Source organism: Coturnix japonica, chromosome 2 (assembly GCF_054131305.1).
Source record: "Coturnix japonica strain WE chromosome 2, WE-NBRP24, whole genome shotgun sequence".
In the NCBI taxonomy this organism is placed as follows: Eukaryota; Metazoa; Chordata; class Aves; order Galliformes; family Phasianidae; genus Coturnix; species Coturnix japonica.
This window is the reverse complement of record NC_140664.1, coordinates 39,207,408-39,229,090: the sequence shown is the minus strand read 5'-3', so window position 1 is coordinate 39,229,090 and position 21,683 is coordinate 39,207,408. Positions and strand designations below refer to the sequence as shown.

At 37.0% G+C, this 21,683-nt stretch overlaps 1 protein-coding gene across 1 annotated transcript in view; it reads right to left on the bottom strand.

The window, feature by feature from the left end:
- The window catches only part of LOC107310103 (opsin-5-like), a 33,170-nt gene that overhangs the window by 2,876 nt on the left and 8,611 nt on the right, over positions 1 to 21,683 (bottom strand). The window contains exons 2-5 of the mRNA XM_015855446.3: positions 12,260 to 12,347; positions 9,502 to 9,664; positions 8,306 to 8,433; positions 6,202 to 6,536 (exon numbers count right to left, since the gene is read on the bottom strand). Coding sequence (XP_015710932.2) covers positions 6,202 to 6,536; positions 8,306 to 8,433; positions 9,502 to 9,664; positions 12,260 to 12,347 — 714 coding nt within the window. The remainder of the gene's footprint in view (positions 1 to 6,201; positions 6,537 to 8,305; positions 8,434 to 9,501; positions 9,665 to 12,259; positions 12,348 to 21,683) is intronic.

Sequence of the window (21,683 nt, the reverse complement as noted above, 5' to 3'; positions counted from 1 at the left end):
TGCAAGTGGGGGTAAAGAGCTGCTAACTAACTCCATTAACTGCAAATCCAACACTTTTCTCAGTGAGACTCTGGCTATAGATTAAAGGTTGCAAAAATTGTAGGTTTTCTGATTGAGAGAGGTTACATGGTTGTGAGGCTGAGACAGGCTGTGAGCACTAAACACAAGGAGAAAACATAAGACTACTTTAAGGCACAGAAGGACACTCACGACACTATTATTTTCTCCCTGACTTTAGGAGTTTCACAAACTTTATTTTGCAAGAAGAAATTTAGGGTGATTATCAAGAAACATACAACACAAGTTTGATGAGGAATGTCTGTGGTGCGTAATGGTTTTGGCTATCAGCCTAAAATCTGCTCATGATTTTGCAGATGTTCCTAAGAAAAAAATTCACTACAACAGTTGTCTGGAAGAAATTTCCCTTTCATTGGTAATAATCACCTGTTCAGTTCACTTGAAGTCCAGAGCTAAATATGGCAGAAATGAGAAACAAGATAATTTGATAGAATAAGGCTAGTTAAAATAAAGATAAAAGCAAACCCATATTACGGGATTAACTTGATTTTTCTTACTGTAGTGTTCTAGTTCATTATATTAGCTGAAGGTCTGGTTCTACCTGTGGAAAAGCCAGTGCCATGTGCATCGAATTTGGGATTCTGAACAGTCCATGTCCAGTATAAAAGGCTGAGACAAAAAGCAGTTTCTGTGGTAAGCAATATGCCTCGGCCTTTTAGAGTCACATTAAGAAGAAATGGATATTAGAATTGATTGGTTCATTTCCCAGATGGCTTATTTATGGCAGCAATTAATCTTCAGGATTGCAATAGGTTTAGCTTTGTTTCTGTGAGAAGGCATTTGGCATGTACTTTCAAGGAGCTCTCAGACAACTTCCCCAAAGGCATCAGTACAGCATTTAAAGCAAAGTGAACATCCATCTTGCATAACATTGTCTATCCAAAACTTCTGTTCTAAGCCAAAGCCAGTCAAGGTTCTATACAATGTCAAAGGAAAAAGAAAGCAAGTGATATCAACCAAAAATATATGTCTAAAATAAATCTGATGGATGGTTCTCGGGTCTTTCACTGTCAAGTTTGAAGCTGAACTTAAGACACCTAATTTTAAGTGAAATGAACCTAAACAAAAGGAACCCTATTCGAGATAATTGAGCATATCAACAACACATGTGCATAGGTGCATCCAGAAAGAGACTCTGTTTTTATTATATTGTTATACCACTGACTGAAAAGTCTAGAATTAAAAATGAAAGTGCCTACACAGTACCTGATACTCTCCCCACAGTAAGAAGTATGAGAAGTGAGCTAACCAGTGATGCCAGCATGAGATGGGTAAGAACATCAAGATTTTCATGAGCAGAATAAAAGAGGAGGGTTTTGGTGAGGCAGTTATAAAGCAAACTTGTGAGCAATAACAAGAAATACAAGGAAGGACACCTTAATGCTTTTGCAGGCAAATAAACCCACTGTCACCATTGCCACTGCTGAAATGCACCACCCATCATCTCACTGGTGTGGTCTCCCTAAAAGTTCAGCATTGATGAATGTCAAAGGGTGATTTTTTTTTTTCACATGGAGGATTTCAGTTCCACATACATCCTTCTTCCATATCAGACACCATCATGTCAAACTGCACCTATACTGCCATCTGTCACACAGTAACAAAATGTAATGGAATATTGGTGGGAAGGTTCAAACCCTACTGTCATATCACCAACATCTGCCTCTGACATACTGGACCAACATAATAAAATTAGAGGCATTACTTATGGAGTAGCCCCATAGATAAGGCCAGGACAAAGCCACCAGAAAAATACTTTTCCTTTCCCTTCCCTTCCCTTCCCTTCCCTTCCCTTCCCTTCCCTTCCCTTCCCTTCCCTTCCCTTCCCTTCCCTTCCCTTCCCTTCCCTTCCCTTCCCTTCCCTTCCCTTCCCTTCCCTTCCCTTCCCTTCCCTTCCCTTCCCTCTCCCTTCCCTTTTACAGTAGTTGCCATGGGTGAAACTATTCTGCTGAGAATAGGAAGTTGTTCCTACAAATTGTTTCTGAAAGGGCATGTGGAACTGTTTTCAAAATCTGAGATTTGTCCAAATGTGTGCTTATAAACAGCAAATTAATTCCTTTGATTCAAATATTTGTATGCCTCAAGGGACTATTACAATCTCTATTTCTTCTTCTGCAAAATAATAAGCCAGAGAGCCAATGCATTGCTAAAACGGAGGAAGTAGAAAAATATATTAGAAATTCACGGTCAAGTTCTGAAAATTCATGCTGTGAATTTTACTCCTCCATTCAATCAACAAAGCACCAAATAATAAAAAATAAAATAAGAGTGGTAAAATACTGTTACTGTACCATGACTCAAAGAAATAAATCCCCACCTAATTCATAGTGATGTCTGTTACCAAACAAGTCAATGAGCCTCTTTCCAATGATCACCCTTCTCTCAGGGACTTGGAACAGACTTTTGGCTGTGCTGCTTTCAAGCAGCCTGGCATTATTTTGTATACCTTTTATTTTTTACTTGACATTGTCTCACAGTATCTGCTCAACTTCACAGTGCTGAGTTGTGCATGATGATGGCAATTCTTCATCCGCCTTGCTAAAATATGATTAAAAATATTCTTAATTCTATCTAATTGCCCAAATTATTTTGGTAGCTGCCTATTTTTTCTTAAGTGAAAGTATTTTTTCTTAATCTTCAGCACATACCTTTTAAAAAATATGAGTGATATGCTCTCTCCCTTACTGAGGCACTAACACATATTGCCTGCAGCTCTCAATAGAAGTGATGTGCTAATATAGCCTAAGCTTTTTATTTAAAATGCACACAGCAGCTATGTATCTTCAGTAAAATCCATACTTCTTGCTTCATGGTCATTATGTGGATGGACCGGTATATGGAATCATTATGTGCATCATGATGAATGAAATACAGAATAAACACAGCCTCCTTTTTCACTGCCCTAGGGCCAATGAAAGCACAAGGGTGAGAAGAATAAGTCTTCTGCTGAGGAGTTAGTGCTAAATTTAGGGCCAAATCCCCTCATTATGGCTTACACCTGCAGAACTCATCTAACCCTGAATGCTGGCCTCACCATTTTTCATCAACATATAGAAAGTATAGAGATGTCACTGTATCATTCTTGTAGTGTCCTCTTCGAATACCAGGGAGCTGTGCACCCCAGAGCAAGGTACAATAAAGAGTGGCATAAACAGCATGTCACACACATCCATGAATTACTCATATAAGAGCCCAGATAAATGAAATCAGCTTTTCCTGAGAGGTCTATAGCTTTCTGGAAGAGTTTCTTCCATTGGTTGGATTTGTTTTCTCATCTGAGCCATGCTTACATAGGCATTTAAAAGCACCTATTTTCAAACCTTCCACTAGTAATTCCACATTTTAATGCTACAGAAAACTAAAAGCCAATCATAAATGTGATTGTGTATATTACCACAACAGAATCACAATTTCACCTTCTCTCCAAATGAAACGCCTGTATTACATCATACCAATCCTTAAAATTAAGACAAATTCAGCATTGCTTTAGTAGGCCAACCATGTTCTCCCATGCTTGTCAGAAAGCTGACTGCCTCCACCTCAAATCAATACAGATCATTCAGCCAAAAGCATAATTAATGCAACTATATGTTTGGTATTAAGACTGTGGCTCCATGCAGGTTCTCTCCTTTCACAGCGGCAAATCCAACATTTAGAAACAGCATGCTGACCACTAGTCCTCAAATGGCTTCGAAATGCCTGCGACAAAGTGCAATGTTGCTGCACCTGACAACTAAAGCATCTGTTTAAAGCAGAGAAAATCAAGAGAGGCATTGAACAGCCGAAGCATACCTTTAACTTCAGGCGTAGACTTATCCACTACAATGAAGCATTCAAGCCTGTGATCATTTATTTTAAACCATAGGCCATCTCTGAAGAGTAACATTTATCCAATTTGATTTCCACTGTATTTAACACAAAGTCCATAGCTCTCCCCAGCTGTAACTAGCAGCAGCTTTTGAGTTTGTAACAGCGGATGTGCTTCCGAAGAGTGTAATACCCTCAATTTTTGTGGTAAAAAAAATCGATTAATGATAAATAATTTAATTAGAATTTCTTAAAAAGTACTGTAGAGGCCCAATGTAAGCCTACCTAACATCTATGATGTGTATATTTTGTTGTTTCTCAGTCAATCATTGTATTTCATTCTAAGAGCAAATTCAGATGCTGTTTCCTCAATAAACAATTTTGAATTATTATGAAACAATGCAAATTTTTTCAACCTTCCAGCCTTCCAAATGATACTTCAGTATTTTAAATCTTATGTTTCAGATCCACCACAGATTACAACCTCAAAGAAATAACAGTTATGTGCTATAATATTTACCCAGAGGCGTACACAAAGTCTAAATTAGAACAAAAAATTGAACACAACTTCTGGGCCAAAGGCCTATCTCCTTGTGACTTTAAAGTTAGTGTGCTGTGGAGTAAGTGGAGATTGTATTTGGACACATATTTTGTGAGATGTGAAGTTACATTCCCAGTGTTTTTTCTTGTGCAACATCTAGGTGGAACTTGGATGTGTTTCTGAAATTGCTTAATCCCAAGGAACACCTGAAGAAGTGGTAATTTTCTGCATCTCAGCTTGCATTCGTAATACTTGTCTACTTTATCTGTATGCCTAAGAGCCTGCTTTGTCCAGAAACTGGCATACTTACACACCTGTGAAGAAAGCAGATGAGAAGTGTCCTCTGTGTGCATTCTAATTGATATTTACGGTACTTTATAATAATAAAAGCAATTTGAGTAGTTAGCCAACCTTGTAAACTCATGAGAACAAAAACACTAATAGCACTAGACATCTTGCATTTGATTTTCTAAAAATCTTGCTGTTGTCATTCCAAAGTAGCACAGAAATAAGCCTAGCAGACAGATCTTTTAATGCTGCAAGTTCACTAGTAATAATGAATGTTACACGCATCTTATTGCTCTTTTTTAATAAAAAGTATTCAGCTACTACTAAAACCAACAAATACACTGAAGTAGAACTGAACTTGATGCTATGACCTAGCTACATTAATATGGCTTAGAGAAGAGGTAGCAGTAAAGTGTACAGAGTAATACAGATTAAAGCAAACTGCAGGATCCTGGGAAATGATTGCAGTAACAGGGGAACAAACCAGTGACGATTACTTGGAGCCTTGAAGAATGTGCTTTGATGCAAAAAGTATTTATGAAGATGCACTGTTCTATGACTTTTGTCCTGTGTGCAGTTATATACAAGTTAATTTGATTTTTTTTTCATTTTTAAAAGTCTTCAATGATAATGAATCCCGCCAAATTCCTGTAACTGGGCAAACAGAACGAACTCACTCAAAATCGTCATGACTTGCATAAACAATGGTTCCTTAGCTGAGGCTGAAACTCACTTCCACACAGGGTTCCCACCTTTCCTTCAATCAGAGGGAATCACCAGGATTTTATTGAACGATACTACTAGATGCACACTTTGCTGTCAAAGACATCTGACAGAGTCCCTACTTATATTGATTTTAGAGTGTAAATAGATATACTTGTGTGTAAAATGGTTTTTGGAAGTCTACTACAAAAGGGACTGACTGTAAAGCTTTAAGAAAATTGACTCAAGGGAGATGCAAAATAGTAGAAGCTAAAAAAAATACTGATCATGGGAGACCTCACAAACATGGAGAAATTAAATATTTTGGGAATATCAAAAAGACAACCTGAACACCAAGATCCAGAGACCATTAGAGATTCACTGTAAAGAAATGTTTCCTAAGCTTATCTCTGATATCTGAAAAGGCAGTCATTTGTACTGTAGAATACTTCCTTTTTCATTTACTGTTTCTAATCTTTATTCCATTTTCAATCACATCATTTAAAAGTCCAGATTTTCTACAGAAGTATTCCAAATAATTTCTTTGAGGAAAAGTACTAAAACTCAATCTTTGCCAACAAGGAAGCTCTGTGAACTTAATTATCATCATTTAGTAATTCATTTCTATGGAGAAAAACTGCATAAGACAATTCTGCTTTCTGAAATGAAAATATAATAAGGACTGATTTTCCCTTCTTTATTTTCTTCTCCAGAATTTTTTGTTTCTTGGATGGTGCTGCCCAATTGCAGCAATATCAGTTTGTCAAAGACTAACTTTTAGATACCTTGACAGTAATGGTTTGCACGTTGTTTATCCTGTTGGGACCAGAGACATGCTGCTCCACAGCTCTCCTGGATTCTTTCACCGTTACCAGAATAAGTGAGTAGGAAGTGACAATTACTCCACAGGGGAAAATAAAACAGAAAACAAAGAGAACAACAGTGTAAGACATAGACAGGACGTCTATGTTGGTGGATTGCCAGTCAATGCAGCAAGCTGTGCCATAGGGCTCCTCTCCATATTCTCCCCAGTGAGCAAGGGGTGAACAGGCAAATATTGCTGCATAAGTCCAAGCACAGACTATCAGTATTTGTCCATGTTTTCTCCTGAACCTGTTGCCTGGAAGACAAAAAACAGTCAGTGAAGACCAACACACAGCAGTATTGTAAGCTCCATTTAATTGAACAAGTCAAAGATAGATTAATACGCCCTTGTACCACACATGGAAAATTTCCTTTTACTTTTTTCCTTCTCTCAGGAATAATCCTCTGTAACCTTCTACAGATCGCTTCTCAAAATATTGCCTGCAAAACAACTAAACCCAAGAAATTGATCCACGGAGTTGACCACTACACTAAAAGAAACTCTCATTCCTTTTCCTATCTGAGCGAGATATTGGGTTGGCTTTTTGTTTTAAACATGAAATTCCAGCATTTTGAAGAACAGGATGTATTTTTGCTCTGGGCTGATTAGCACTCAGAAGTACAGTGGAGCCTTGCTCTACAAGTAGGACTCACAATGGACTGAGAACGCCACAGCTGCAATACAACTGGACCATAACAAAGATAAGTTTGGGCATTTTTTATGGACTCAACTTTTAAGCAGTCCTTGGCTAAAGTAAGCCTAAAGGAGGAGAGTCTTTATAAGAAGTACATATCAGGATTACTTTTCTCTTTTTTTTTTTTTTTAAATAAGGAAGCAGGACAAAGGAGTAACAATACCCTCCATTCAAACAGTAGTTTAGAAAAACAAAACCCTCAGCAGAAATGTATTTCCTAACTTAGGTTTAATATTATTAGTAATGCATAATTTTAGGAAAAGAAAAAAAAAAGAGTTTTTACTATAATAAAAGACTATATTAAAGATTTATGTGAATGCTTCAGAGAAGACTTTGTTTCTCTGATCTTGCTTTCAAATTTCCATTAAAAAAAAAAAAAAGAATAAAAAAAGGGATTTCTTATAGAACTATTTGGAAACACTGCTGAAATCTGAGCTCTTAAGTAGAAATGTAAAGGATATAAATAAATATATGAAGATATTTACTAAAACAGAAGTCTGTATTTGAAGATTGGCCTATGCTGTGCTGAGAAACAAGGGTAAAGGTGAGAATTAGATTGTCTTTAAATCACTATTAGCTCTACATTTCCCTACATTCATCTGCTTGCTTCTCAACCACAACAGAGGGCCTCAATGTGACAGAAAAGCAAAAAGTATTACCTCTAAAATGTGAGACTTATAGAACACAAGGGATCTGTTGCCAGATGAATGCTGTACTAGAAAATTTAATCTGTAGAAGTATTTATATTTGATCCAAATTGTTCAGCTGCTGAATCAGCATTTAGAGTTCCTAAAAACAATCTGCATTCCTCAGATGGTCAGAACCATTCACTAGCTAGAGATTTTCTCTTAGATAACTCAGACTGTCTGCCAAATCTTGCTGATCTTCTTAGTCTGACTTTTTTTTCTTGATTGTGAAGTTCCATTAACAAAGCAAGGATGTTATTTGGAATAGAGGTTGGCAGAAAGATGAATGGCACCAGTTGTTAAATCAACATAAATCTAAATGAATAAATATCTAAATGTAGCTATGAACTTCGAAAGCATTCTTTTACTCAGGCTAGTCCTGTTTTCAGCTCTGATCTCTTATTTCACGCCACCAAATTGTCACCCGGAATTAGAAGAGATTAAGAGTAATTATTTGCACACATATTTATGTGAGATGTGCAATAAACCTTACAGTTAGATCTTAATGATCACAGGAAAAATGCATTGTTAGACCAGATATAAAACAGCTCTGCTATAAAAACAGTCTCAATGATACATAACTCGGAAATGACCGTCTATGTCTACCTGAAAAACAGAGATCTTAGACAAGAACAGTAACTTACCATAAGCTGGAAAGCAAATTTTGAGGCAGCACACAACACTCAGTAACGTCAGTGTCGAGAGACTGCAGATCCCAAAGAATAGGCCACAGAATGCATAGAACAGGCAAGTGTGTTTCCCATACAACCACCTAGCAAATAAACAGGAAAGTTAACATTTAGATGCTATCATTCTTTTTAAAGCGTAATACGAAATTGTAGAAATACATTTATAGCTGTTGTCTTAAAAATAAACCAATAAGCCTGCATTATTAAATGATTTGCTGACTGGTGATCAACTACAGAAGAGACTCTCAGCAGAAAAAACTTGCAGTCAGTAAAGTGGTCACATCTTCCTTTAGTGTTATGATTCGCACTCAAGAAACAAAGCACTGTTTTAATGATAAAGATTCTGAAAAGAAAAATATAAAACTTCTCATCACCAGTAGGCCAAGGACATAAGTTAACACTTCTTCAAGTATTTATTTTCAAGTTATGTTTCATTAAAACCAAAAGATCTTCTTGTGAAGGTTTTCCAGAGGAAGAGAAATTTTATCTGAATCACTGCATCTCCTCATTTTCTCTTCAGAAATACGCAACATTTGCAGTAGTAGCAATCAAAAGATAGTGAAGACAGACTCCACTTAGCATAACTAGCAATATGTTAACCAAGCTTTAGAGAAGACCATGAAAAATCAGATGTGGAACAGTGATTGCTGATTGAACTCATGCAGATGAAGAGGACAGAAGTGGGAAAGGAATTGAAAAGCTCTAAATTCAGATTGTTGGCTTAAAATATTTATTTTAAAATTTAGGCATAACAAGTACATTCAGCTTTATTTTTGTGCTACCAAATTTTACCACACAAATATAAAAATAAAAATGAAAAATAAAACAACAAAAAAAAGGAAGCATTTCACCATCACTTGAATATTACTGCCCATGAGGAGTAAGTGCAGTACGTACTGGATGTTTGGAACAAAAGCTTCTCAGCCTCTCAGCCCTGCAGAAATCCAGACGATAATAATCTCAAATAGACACAAACATTAATTAACACCAACAGCCCATTAACTGTTATTAACACAGCATACTCCTCTCAGCCCCTCTAGTTAATTTCAACCATTTCAACAAGGGAAACAGCAGTAATTTAGTCTTTCCCACTGGCACAGAGCTCCAAAACCTGCAGAGGGTGTTAAATATCATGTGCATAGTGAACAAACCTGTGTGAAAGGCTGGAGGTTACAGCCAGTGGGTACAATGTCAGTGTCATTGCAAGGTCACTGATGGCAAGATTAATAATGAAGTATTCTGCTGGTTTCAACAAATGTTTTTTCTTGTAGGAGATGTATAGAAGAATACTGTTCCCACACAAGGAGCATATTCCTGCAGAGAAACATACAACATGGATTTAGAATGGACTATAGAATTTAGAATTGAATTAGCTTGAAAATAAGGAAAAAGTTTCTTATGACTCTGAGCAACCTGATGTAGCTGTAGATGTCCCTGTTCATTCCAAGGAAGTTGGACCAAATGATCTTTAAGGGTCCCTTCCAACTCAAATAATTCTATGAAACATTAACTTCATCCATCTTTTATTTTTCTTAACAGGAATAAAATGTTACCATAGTTAGCATAGTTAGCCATTGTAGTTATTTATCAGATGAACTCGTTTCCTTTATTCTGATTGTTACTTTCTCATCTTTATATTTCAATTATTTTTAGAAATATCTTATTATCCTTCTCATTTTGTCCAATCTCTCTACAGAGAGGTAATCTCTGTAGAAATATTGGATTACAGATAAAGGTAGCCACAGGCCTTTAATTGAATTTTATCCACTAAATTAAATGACCCATCAAAAAATGTTTTACTGTTAAGTCGGACAAGTTACTCAAGTAATGCTGCTATAGTGTTTCCCCCATTTCAGGTCTACAGTTCTCCATTCGGTAGCCCATCCTTTCTCTTTGAGGCCTGTCAGAGGTGCCTATTATAGATTGTAATAGTAACAGACAATACAGCGAGAATGTTAATACATGAAAGAGAAAAACGTAGTTAAGTAATGTTTATACTAAGTACAGGTGCAACAATTTTCTCTGGGAGTACCACCACCAGTATGAGACTGCCAAGAAACATAAGAAATCTACAAGTAGACAACAGAGCTACAACATTAGACAAAAGAGGACAAACAACTCGCTCTCTACCTTTAAACTAGCCACTATAACCTATGAAAATTAGGCAATTTCAGAAGATGAGACAGCAGCCAAAAAGCAGAATTTTAGGAATACATAACGAAGGGAAGGATCTCTTAATTAATATTGTGTAAAGCTAAGACATTGAGAAGAGCCCAACTGCTTTTGTGGACCTGTTTGTTCTGGCTTTGGAAGAAATATCATTTTACTTATAGAATGTAGGTAAATGTAGATATAGAAATTGAGTTTAGCAAGTTGCATAGATACCTACAACACATATCATCATTGTCTCTTTACACCCACAAGAGAATACTCCTTGTTTAATCACACCCTCATAGAAAAACAATAAGTAATTTTCCAAAAGTTCTATGGACTGTGTTATTATCTTTTAAATGAAATGTCAGACTAGCAAGTTATATTAGGAAGTGGGTCTGAATTCATCTTCATTGCTGATCTCTTTAAGTCGTACCTTTTGAATTCTAATTCTGGAACTGCACAAAAATTTTACAAACAAATTTATAACAATATTTTTGCTGGCGTCAGCAAACAGTTCCAAGTACTCAATCAGGATCAGGCCATTTTCTGTAGTCTTATGCACTGTATCAGTTTTTTAAGCTCTTTAGAGCTTTGAAATGACTGACACAGTAGATGTTGGGGAAATCCTGATAAGTGATTCAGTAACCTGGATGTGGTTGTTTACCACAGGATTCAGAACAAGAAAGTTAAAAAGAAAGTTCTGAGGAACACCATGTTGCATGAGTAGCTGAGCAGCTATGAGGGAGGAGGTACATGGAGTGGGTATAGATGAAATCTTCACTCTTTTACCAGCAGTTATTTGTTGTTGATGGCTTATGGAAAATAACAAAAACTGAAATAAAGCTACATTGGAAAAATTCAAGTCTATCTGGCAGAAAAAATACAGTATGATGCTTCTGCTGGAAAATTACTTTATTGTTAGCTGAACCAGCTTTGCAAACTTGGGAACACAAACACTTCAAGAACTTCTCCCTCTAAATTGATCTGCATTGTCTGGTTGGTCTCCTCTTGAACTCTAACAGGAATAAGTCCTATACTCAAAGTTTTCAGTGTTTAAAAAATGTACTGAAGAACTCGCTAATATTTGAAACCATTAAGATGCCAATATTCATTGACAGCTGATAGGATATTAAAGACACATCCACTTTTTGTTGGCATATTTATCTTGTATTTGTCCCATACTTCAGGGTTAATATTAGTTGTCTTCTTTCCTGTTAAGGCATTCATTTAACTTCAACATATTTTTTCATCATCTTGCAAAGCACCAGATGGCAGCCATGCTTTGTGTCCTTTGCCAAGTTGTTGCTCTCCAGATGCTAGCGTTGCCTTTCCTTTCCTCTGACTTGTAACTTATTGACCAATACCATTAGGACTGAACCTGAATTTTTTTCATCAGTTGGACCAGGACTATGGAGGAGAGATTTGCCTCCTCTGTAACAGCAGAGCCCATTTCCCAGAAATCTCACTTCCTAATGCAGTGTCTGTAAACACTGGCCATAAGCTTGATCTTTCTGGCATCCAGCCTACCTGTCCAGTTTTACACACTTAACACTGAATGCAGCTTTTGTTCCTAAAACAAAACAGAGGATAAAAACTTCTTAATGATGTTACCCCGTGATTTTCCCCCCTTTTAGACTACAGAGAAGCTTATCTCTTGTCAGAAACAAATCTGACTTTCTAAGTTGTTTATTTCTCATTGTTGCACCAAACATAACAAAAGCTCTATAGACATATGTATCATAAAATCAGGCTTACCAAAGACAATATAGCATGTTCCAACAACAATATCAGCTGCTTCTGTTATTTTGGACTGGAATGTTGAATTAGCAAAAGATGGGTCCATCTGAAAACAAAGCCAAACAGGATACGGTATTAGAAATGTAGTATAAAAGCAAATATTTGCAAGCTCTCTATAAGTTTACTCTGGTAAAGGACAGGAAGAATTTCATTTTATTTTTTGAATTAGCAGTTAATTTATGTGAATAAAGGTTTGAAGAAGGCAGAGTTGGGCTCCTTTAAGTTCCAGGACAAGAGGCAATGGCTACATACACAAGAGGACCCCTCAGAATATCTCAAAATTTGAGAACATCACAATAACGCAGCTGAAAATGGTAGCACTTGTATAAAGTGTCCAGAAAGGAGGCTGTGTCACAAGTCAATGGAATTTGTTCAACTTCCTCTCCTTTGCAAAGAGAGTTACTGTCAACTGTACTCATGATGGTCTGAGAGACATACTGGCATAACTCAGAAAAATACCAAAATTAACATCTACTGTCATCTGCTATTCCCGTATTCCCTTAAGGAGTCTGCTGTGGGGCCAGCCCTGTGACCCAGTCCAGACCTTTCTGTCATGTGAAGTAGCTCAGTACCAGCAGGAGGGGACTGACTTGCGTATTGAAATACTCTTGCTAGACAGACTCAGCTACCTAAATGTTCTTGCATACAGGGCTTAACACACTGTCTAATTTAAGGAAAAAAGACCAAAGATGAAGTTTTCTTCTAGCACAATATATAGGTATATATATGTTTTCTCACAGGCAGATTATTGTCCCTGTGGTTCCACACAACTCCTTACCTCCTCAACTGCCCTAATCCAGGGCACTCCCACTACTGACAACAAAGGGCTACATGTTTCTTCACAAGGTATTTCATCATGAGGAATGTTAAGGCTACTGCACAGCACCACAAATGTTTATACTCTAATCCTTTTGCCAATATTTCTTTCATTCATTAATCAGAAACACGAAGATTTCACATCATAAGCCTCATCGTTTCCCAGTTGCCACTGCTGCTGCATGTGACTGCCCTCAAGAGACAGTAACCAAAATAGCAGTGGGATGTTCAGCTGCTTCTTCCCTGAGGCAAACTCTTCACAAGGAAAAGCCAAGCTCCTGCCAGAGATTACTTCTACATTTCCAGTGCTTCATCCTAACAAAAGCAATCTTGATATTTAGTAAATGAAAAGGCAATCTACCCTTATAAAACATAATTCTTCAGCTAATTATGAGCTCTTGAAATCTACTGAAACTCTTGCTTTTCCACTGTGCTTTATGCTCATTCATCAGAGCTAGATAGTCTTAGATTTTCTTCATATTGTTTCTATCACAGCAATACTGATAACCAAATCACACACTGAAAAAAAGGGAGTTTTCTTCAGAGTGTTCATCTCTGGCTGGGCTGAGGCAGAGCAACATTTAAGCCACAGCACTAATATAAAGAAATAACAGAAAGAATTTTTCTTACTCTTTTCTTGACTTTAGATCTTCTATCCTCAACAAATCACAATTTCCCTACATATTCAATGCTTTTATCTTCCTCTGCGCTGTACACAGTAGCATAAAATGCTAAGCAAAAGCATGAAAAGTATTCAACAGTTTGCGTAATGCAGCAGGAGGAGGTTAAAACTGACAGATGATGAGATTTTAATAACTTATTATTAAATGTAAATGTATTTGTGGTAACTGGTAGGTACTGTTTCACATGTCACATAAAACAAGGAGCATACAAAGACCTTTACCAACAAACATAAGAACATTTTGGCTTTTTGTCATGGCTACATTCACAAAGACTTTGGATGTTGTAATGTGTAAAAATGCATTACACTTTACTTGCTTGTAGGAATAAACATTTCTGGATACAGATTTCTATTCACTAATTTTGTTCACCCACATTGCCACTGTAGCATGCAGTCATAACATGAGCTGGCTGTGCATTCATGCATGGATGCACTGAGATTCTATTATACATTATTCAGCCTTATGGGGAATTCTCTTGGAAATTAACTTGTTTTTCACTCTGATTATAAAAGGCCATATTTCTGGAGCCCAGGATTAAAATCATGCTCATCTCCAACATCATGTCAATCCACTGTCTATAAATAACATTTGCTGGAAGGACTAATTAGAAGTCAGAGAGTATTGTGTCATGTGTGCAGTAGATTATCCACAAGTGTATGAGGGCTAGATCTGCCAGAAAATACAAAGAAAATCAGATATTACAAATCAATAAATCTTTTTCTTAAGTTGTCCAGTGCCAGCCAATATGCCTCCACTTGTCCTTCTAACATTAAAAGCATCCATATGAATCAAATACATTAAAATGAGTAAAGGTCTACAAAGAGAATGACCACCTATGTAAGTCTGAACGAAGTGTGGCAGAAGCAAAAATCCCTAATCTCCAGTACAAAAATACTGCTACTTTCCAAGGACAACACAGAAAGTAGAGAAAATCTGTTGTGTACTTCCATGTGATTAGAGTAATCACCCACACAGTAGGGCTACATCAAATTTTCCTTTCCGAGTTGTAATGTAAGATGACCACAGTAACAAGACAGTTTACTCCATACTGATTTCATTGGACATTGGACAGACAAGGTATAAAGTACCCAAAGTTTCCACTGAACAAAACAATGCTTTGATTCAGGAATAAAAGTGAAGTCAGTCAGAAAATTTCACAACTGAAATTAACACACAATTAACTATGAGTTAATTCCTCGCCGGATTTAAATTTGTGTAGCCCACACACTGTAATCAGTGTGTGCACATGGATTACATACTGAACAAAGATGACAATTTAGTGACAAGATACAGAAGTGCTAATTTTGTCTCTCAAGAGGTCATAAAGAAGATTATTTGCTATATCAGCTGGTCTTCTAAGCTGAACCCTGCTTTCTGAAGCTTTAAAAAGAAATTATCATTAGTGTATTGCTAGAGAGACCTGACTAAGAATTGAAAGTCTGGAACAATATCAATTCGGGGTCCACAAGACGAAAAGTCTCATTGATCTTAACTAAGGTCACAGGTATCCAGGTCCAGCAGGATGTATTTCCACCCATCCTTGGTGAAATCATCGCTATAATTCACACAAATACACGGTGCTTCCGATAACATTTATGTTTTGACAAACTAGGTAATACTGGAAGAGAAACAATAAGCAGGGGCTAATGAGAAATGTGACCTCATTACAACAGGCACGAAATGCTATCCTCAAGCACATTCACTAGAGCAGCATGAAATGTTTCCGACAAAATTTTATGAAATGCTCTAGTGAACCTCAACATGGATATTCTTCTATTCATTTTTTTTTATTGAAAAATATGCAGTTTCCTTACTCTTATGCTTAATAAACAACAACAAAACAGGAAATGAAAAAATGGAATATGTTGAGTTTAAAAGCACATTACATATGGAGGTCAAGATCTACTCCAGCTTTTTTTTCATTAATAGCAGAATGCTTTATTTTACTGAAATCATTAAACAACTCGACATGTTTCAAGTTTTTTGTTAATTTGGTGTTTTCTTGTTTTTGGGTTTTTTTCCCCATCACTGCAAAATAAGCTGGAAAAATTAGCTCACAAAATTCTTACCTCAAGGCCTGCAATTCACAGAGACTACCCATTATAGGGACTTACACTCTGTGGATGACTCAGTATTTGCAATTTGATTACCTGAGAAGTCTCATCCCTCCCTGCAATAAATGCTTGTAGTAGCAGTGGACTGTCGGTTCTGTTTTGTTGGGGTTTTTTTTCTGCCTTTGCTTTAGCAGGTGGAACAGATGCCACTGTATTTATTGCAAGTGATTAATGACTCTTGGAGTCACTTACTTCTGCATCTGCCAGCACCTCAGATGATCAGCCCCTTAGTACATCTTAGGAACTTACAGATGCGTTTTGACTGCTTCCCTTTTCTTCCAGACATTCATAGACTGGATGGGTTAAACAAGATGAGCTGCTGCTCATGCCATCTAAGTAGGTAATGTGATAAATTCCTGACAGTATTTAAAAAATTAAATGAAATTACAGACACTTCCAGAGTATTTCATAGTCACAGAGATAGAAAAAATACCTAGAATTATTACTAGGTGCTTTAAAAACAAAATTTAAGATAATCTTTTATTTGCCCATTGAGCACAACTATTAATGTTCCTTATGATTATTCAAATAATGAACTGGTCTGCATTTGCACCAATATTTTTATTTACTGTAAAACAGAAATCTGCATCATCTGTACTGTATTTGTTTATTATGTTCTCAGTGCAGTATTTCCTACTGACAGTAATAAACTGACAAGACAGGGCAAGGAAAGAGGCCTGATCTACATGGGCTCTATTTCTTCCAATTTTCTCTTTTTCAGGTAAAACACCCCCTTGAATTATGGTTATTTCTCCTCAGCTTCATCGTGTATTCTCCCCATTGCCTTTTTTCTTCTTGCAATCTATTTGTAATGTAGAATTTACTAGGGAAGTCACATCCTCATATTTTTTCCAGTTATTATTTTCAAAACTTCTTCATGAATCTTGCTTGAATAGGAGGAATTGAAAAATAAATGCTTTGTTTGTTTATTGGTTCATCAGGAATCTGAAGATAAAGCACACAGACAAAAAAACATTGCAGCAAGACTATAGAAAAAAACACCTATGAATCTACAACAGGAATGTTCCATGCTCAGAATAAGGCTTTTTAATATCAGTATTTATATAGGAGTTAACTCCTCATCTGATTTAAATTTCTGAGGCTCGCACACTGTAATCAGATGGAACCACCAGCCTCCAGGCTAATCTTATGAATTACAAAGTATAAGCACATTATCATTTCTGTTTGCAGACGCTTTGAGATTTGTATCCTTTGTCAATGTTTTCTAAAGGTTAATTATTCTCGGTATGGATTTCTTTTACATCTTTCTTTTCCCCTAATTAAAATGAATTTGTCTAGCGTTAACTACCAATCACTGACTTGCAATTCCAATCTCTACCACTGAAAGAAACATCTTATATCAGGAATCTGCTCCCCAGGTATATATCTGCAAAGTACAATTAAGTCACATTCATCATTGGGTTTACATAGATTTCTTAATTATCTTATGAGGGAATTTTTTAATCCCCCCTAAAGCTTTCTCTGGCTTTTTCTCAGTTCTTCAGCCTGTATTTCTCTTGCTGTGGGACAAGGATTCTAACTACAAAATACCTTCAGGAATGCAGTACCTATTTCTATACTTAGATATGCAAAGCTTTCTTTTCAGTAGGAACTCATTGGTCAAGCACAAATTACCATTGCTGTTAAGCCTTTTACTAATATTTTGGACTGCTTGATTCAACATTTGCCTTTGTATCTGACTGATCCATCTCAACAGATCTGCAATGAAAGGGAATATAATTAAGTTTTATGGATGTCAGACTTTCATCAGCTCCACTGATGTCCAAGACTTCACTTTGAGCTGACTGTGCTTTTTGTGACAAAGCCCTTAAATTCATCTCATCCAGCCCTGTGAGAAACCTGCAGTCTTTATGTGTTTCAAGACAGAGAAGCTGTAACTTAGCCTCAACCAAGATGCATACTGGAGTTTCTGTTATTTTTATACCAAATCCTGTCTGAAAAGTGATTCCAAAAATGGTGCAGTATTTTGTGGTTCTGCAATCAAGAGATCAGTGACACTCTGGACTCCTCTTTATATCTCTGCGAGACAAGAATAAAAGTGAATACACAAATATAACCATCATATTAGAATTCTGTATCTGCTTTAAAAAGGTGTTAAAATGTTGGAAGGCCTTATAAAATATAGAAAAAAAGAACTTTCAAACTGGCAGTTTCAGGTGCCACGAGACACTTTGACAGCCAAGCCGACAGCAAAAAAAAGATCCAAAAGATGCTGTTGGAGAACTCAGGTATGCTGCTCATCACAGCACTGCCCAAAATATCTGATTTCTGACTAAAAGATCATTCTTCATCTTAACTCCCTTTTTTCTGTTCTGTGTTTTTCCATTAACATTATATAACTTTGCACTATGGCACAAAAAAAAAAAAAAATTATAAAAAAAATGCGCCAACACCAAGCAATTTACAACACCACACATATTGGAACATTGATGTTACTTAAAGCATCACTCGAGATTTAAGACAAAATAAAATAAAACTCTTGCAATTTCACAGAAGCCACTAAAATAAGACTTCAGAATACTTGGAAAGTATTTCTCATATATATATTTCACAGAAGGCAAATGGGCTAATTAGGAAATCCTATGAGTACTTAGTACAGCCAAAACAAGGCAAAACTATTCATATTAGAAAATAAATCCATTGCTGATATTGATAGCCCTAGCAAGAATAAACTCAACTTTGTGCTGAGCAAAGACAATGCATGGTTTGTTTCAGAGACATTAAAACTTGCTACAGTCCAAAAGCATAGCTCATGGGGGCTGTGTTACTTGATAACATTAAGTGCCCGTGGAACAAGGGAGATGTTAAAAAGTGAACACATCTCATTGTTAGATTTTACTTGCCATAACAATCAAAGAAACATTTGACCCATGAATTAAGATAATCTATCCACTCTATAAAGAAGCACAATACTGTATTACCAAATAATAGAAATGTCTGTGACAGCAACATTATCAATTTGCAAGCCTACAGTAAGATAAAATTTGTGTACAAAAGACCACAATAATAATAAATCATAGATTATTTCTGCAGAAATTTTGTTCTGCAAGTACCATTCTGAAAGCAAACTAAGGGGAAAGACAGTAGCTACACGTTCAGATTATCAAGGCATTGAATGATGCCTTCTACAGAGGTGGAAGAAGTATTATTTTATCATAATGTCACATAATCTACTGATGTTTAATTTAATTAAACAAAGAGACGTCACTCAAGACACCACACAAGATAACACTGATTAGTCTTCACTACAGCAGGAAGACTTGGTTCCTGAACAATTTCCACAGCACACATATTTGCATTCAATAGCAGTCCTCACAAATGACAATGGAAAATAAAGAAAATATCCCCCTTCCCCTGCAAAATGAGAACAGACCAGGGCAGCCTTGAAACTGATGTTTTCCTGAGTTGGCAGGTCTAAGATTTACAGATCTCCAAATGCTGTCATTTTAGGAGTACCTTAAGTTAGAAATTGTAACAGAACCTTTCCAGCAGCTAGGAAGGACCTACTGAGAGTAGGCCCCAGAGTTTCAACCAAAGGACGAATTCAGAGTCACCATTTCTGTACAGACGTCAAGAAACATTTTTTGCTTCGAACTCACCTACTGATCACACACTAAGGGAAGGGAGAGCTTTCCCAGCAAAAATATTTTGGAAGGAGCTACTACTTCAGTGCCCAAAGTTAAAGCAGACAGAAACAAAGACTGGTGGAGCTGCATGATGAGACCACACGTGACTTTGCGATGCATGACAAAGTGTTAAAAAGAAATAGGTATAATAACATGGCTGTGCTCCAAACATTTACAAAGTCACTGTTTCTTTTTTTGAAACATCAAAGACAAAAACTATAGATATTTTTGAGGCTACTGTGGCTCTATATTCTTGCCAGTGTTTGGAATGAATCACCGAAGGAAAGGAATCAAATTAAAAATAGGAGAAAAAACACTTTTGTGGAAAAAAGAAAAAATAATAATAAATAAATGTTCAGGAATGTGCTGAAGGGATTGGTCAAATAACATGCATTCCTCCTTCCCAATGGACTCAGGGCTGTATTGTGATACTCACAAGCCATTCTTGTTAAAAAGAACTTACGTTGCCTTCTCCTCAAGGACCAGAGGAGACCTCCCAGCTTGTCTATAATGCCAACTAAGTTACTGTGACAAGAACAAATGAAAACAAGAGACAATAAATTGTAGCTTAGAATCACCTGTTCCATGATTTGCTTGAGGCACAACAAGTGGATTTCTCCAATCCTAGATAGGTAAAATGGAAAAGGACAAAGCCAATGCTGTTTTTTCTTCATTCAGCTGAATGGAGGCAAAGCAGATTGTGTGATGCCTGTTTCCCCCTTCTACAGCATAAAAACCCAAACATTAACCTTAACTTCTTTACTACTTGCTTCAATAATATACTTTCATGTTTGAGACTCCTGCATTTGTTTGCTGTTAATTATATACTTACAGTGCCAGAAGGATTCCTGAGTATTACAATCCTCCTTCATTCATCACTGTGATCTTCTTTATGCTACACACTCTTTCTTGCACTTACTGAATAGTTTGCTTAAGTAAAATGGCAAAAATACCTTTTTGTCAGGAGTCAAGTGATGTGTGAAAAAACGTCGTCTTTCCACTCTGAAAGAGAAGCACCCTAGCAGCATGTCAGGTCTTGCTCTTATGGCCTTTTAAGTACATCTAGCCTTCATTTTTGTAATCAAAATTAATTTATTCCACCTTTTTCATATTTGCACTCAGGACAGATTTTCTTCATGAGATTTTATCTAACAGTAACTCATGCTCCACTGTCAGTTCTGCCCCATTGCATGTATAGTTCTGCTTAAAAGCACTACTCTTTCATAAATGTAGAAAGTCTTCTGTCACGCTAAAGCTGATCTAGAAAGTCAAATATCTCTTCTGTTGTTGCTGCTGTGGCTTAGGCAGGAGGTCATGCCAGGGAAGTGAAAGCTTCACACAGATGGGGACCATCCTCAAATTTGTCCAGATCTTGGTGCAAGGCCTCTGCCCTCAAGGGAGCCAGCCAAGGCCAGTAGGCAGTGGCTTTGACTCTAGCTAGTCAGCCAAAGCAGGCAGGTAGGAGCTACTGTGCCAACCAGCCAGCCAAGGCAGGCAGGGCTGCAGTCCCAGTCAGTCCACCAAGGTAGGCAGGCAGAGGCCACAGCTCCAGCCATTCAGCCAGCCAAGGCAGGTTGGTAGGCAGGGGCCATAGATCCAGCCAGCCAGCCAAGGCAGGCAGGAAGGTGGGGACCTTGACACCAGCCTGCCAGCCAGCCAAGGAAGGCCAGTTTAGGAAGACCCAAATTTTAATACTAAAAAATGCTTTCCTGCACTACCAATGTTTATTTTGTACTCATTCATTTATATCAATTTCAGTTTGGCTGGAATGTTTATCTAGCACTGTCAGTGGTTTATGGTCGGGCTCTGCCAAGTTCCATGACTAGCAGGTGAGGGAACATATGGACACACAACCTGGGAATGGAAAAAAGGGGAAAAAGGACAGGAAGATGGGTCTAAAAACAAAACAGAGGCAATGATCTGAGGAGAACAAAGCTAATTTACTAAATAAGATATCAGAATGCAAGATAACACACTCTACCACAATATAATACAATATAGTTAGAACAGAAGATAATAAATCAAATATCAAATGAGAGCATCCAAGAACTGAAGGCCTTACTCTAAGTAAACCAGAGTGATACAGCACATGCAACAGAGATGAGCCAGGCGATCAAAAAGG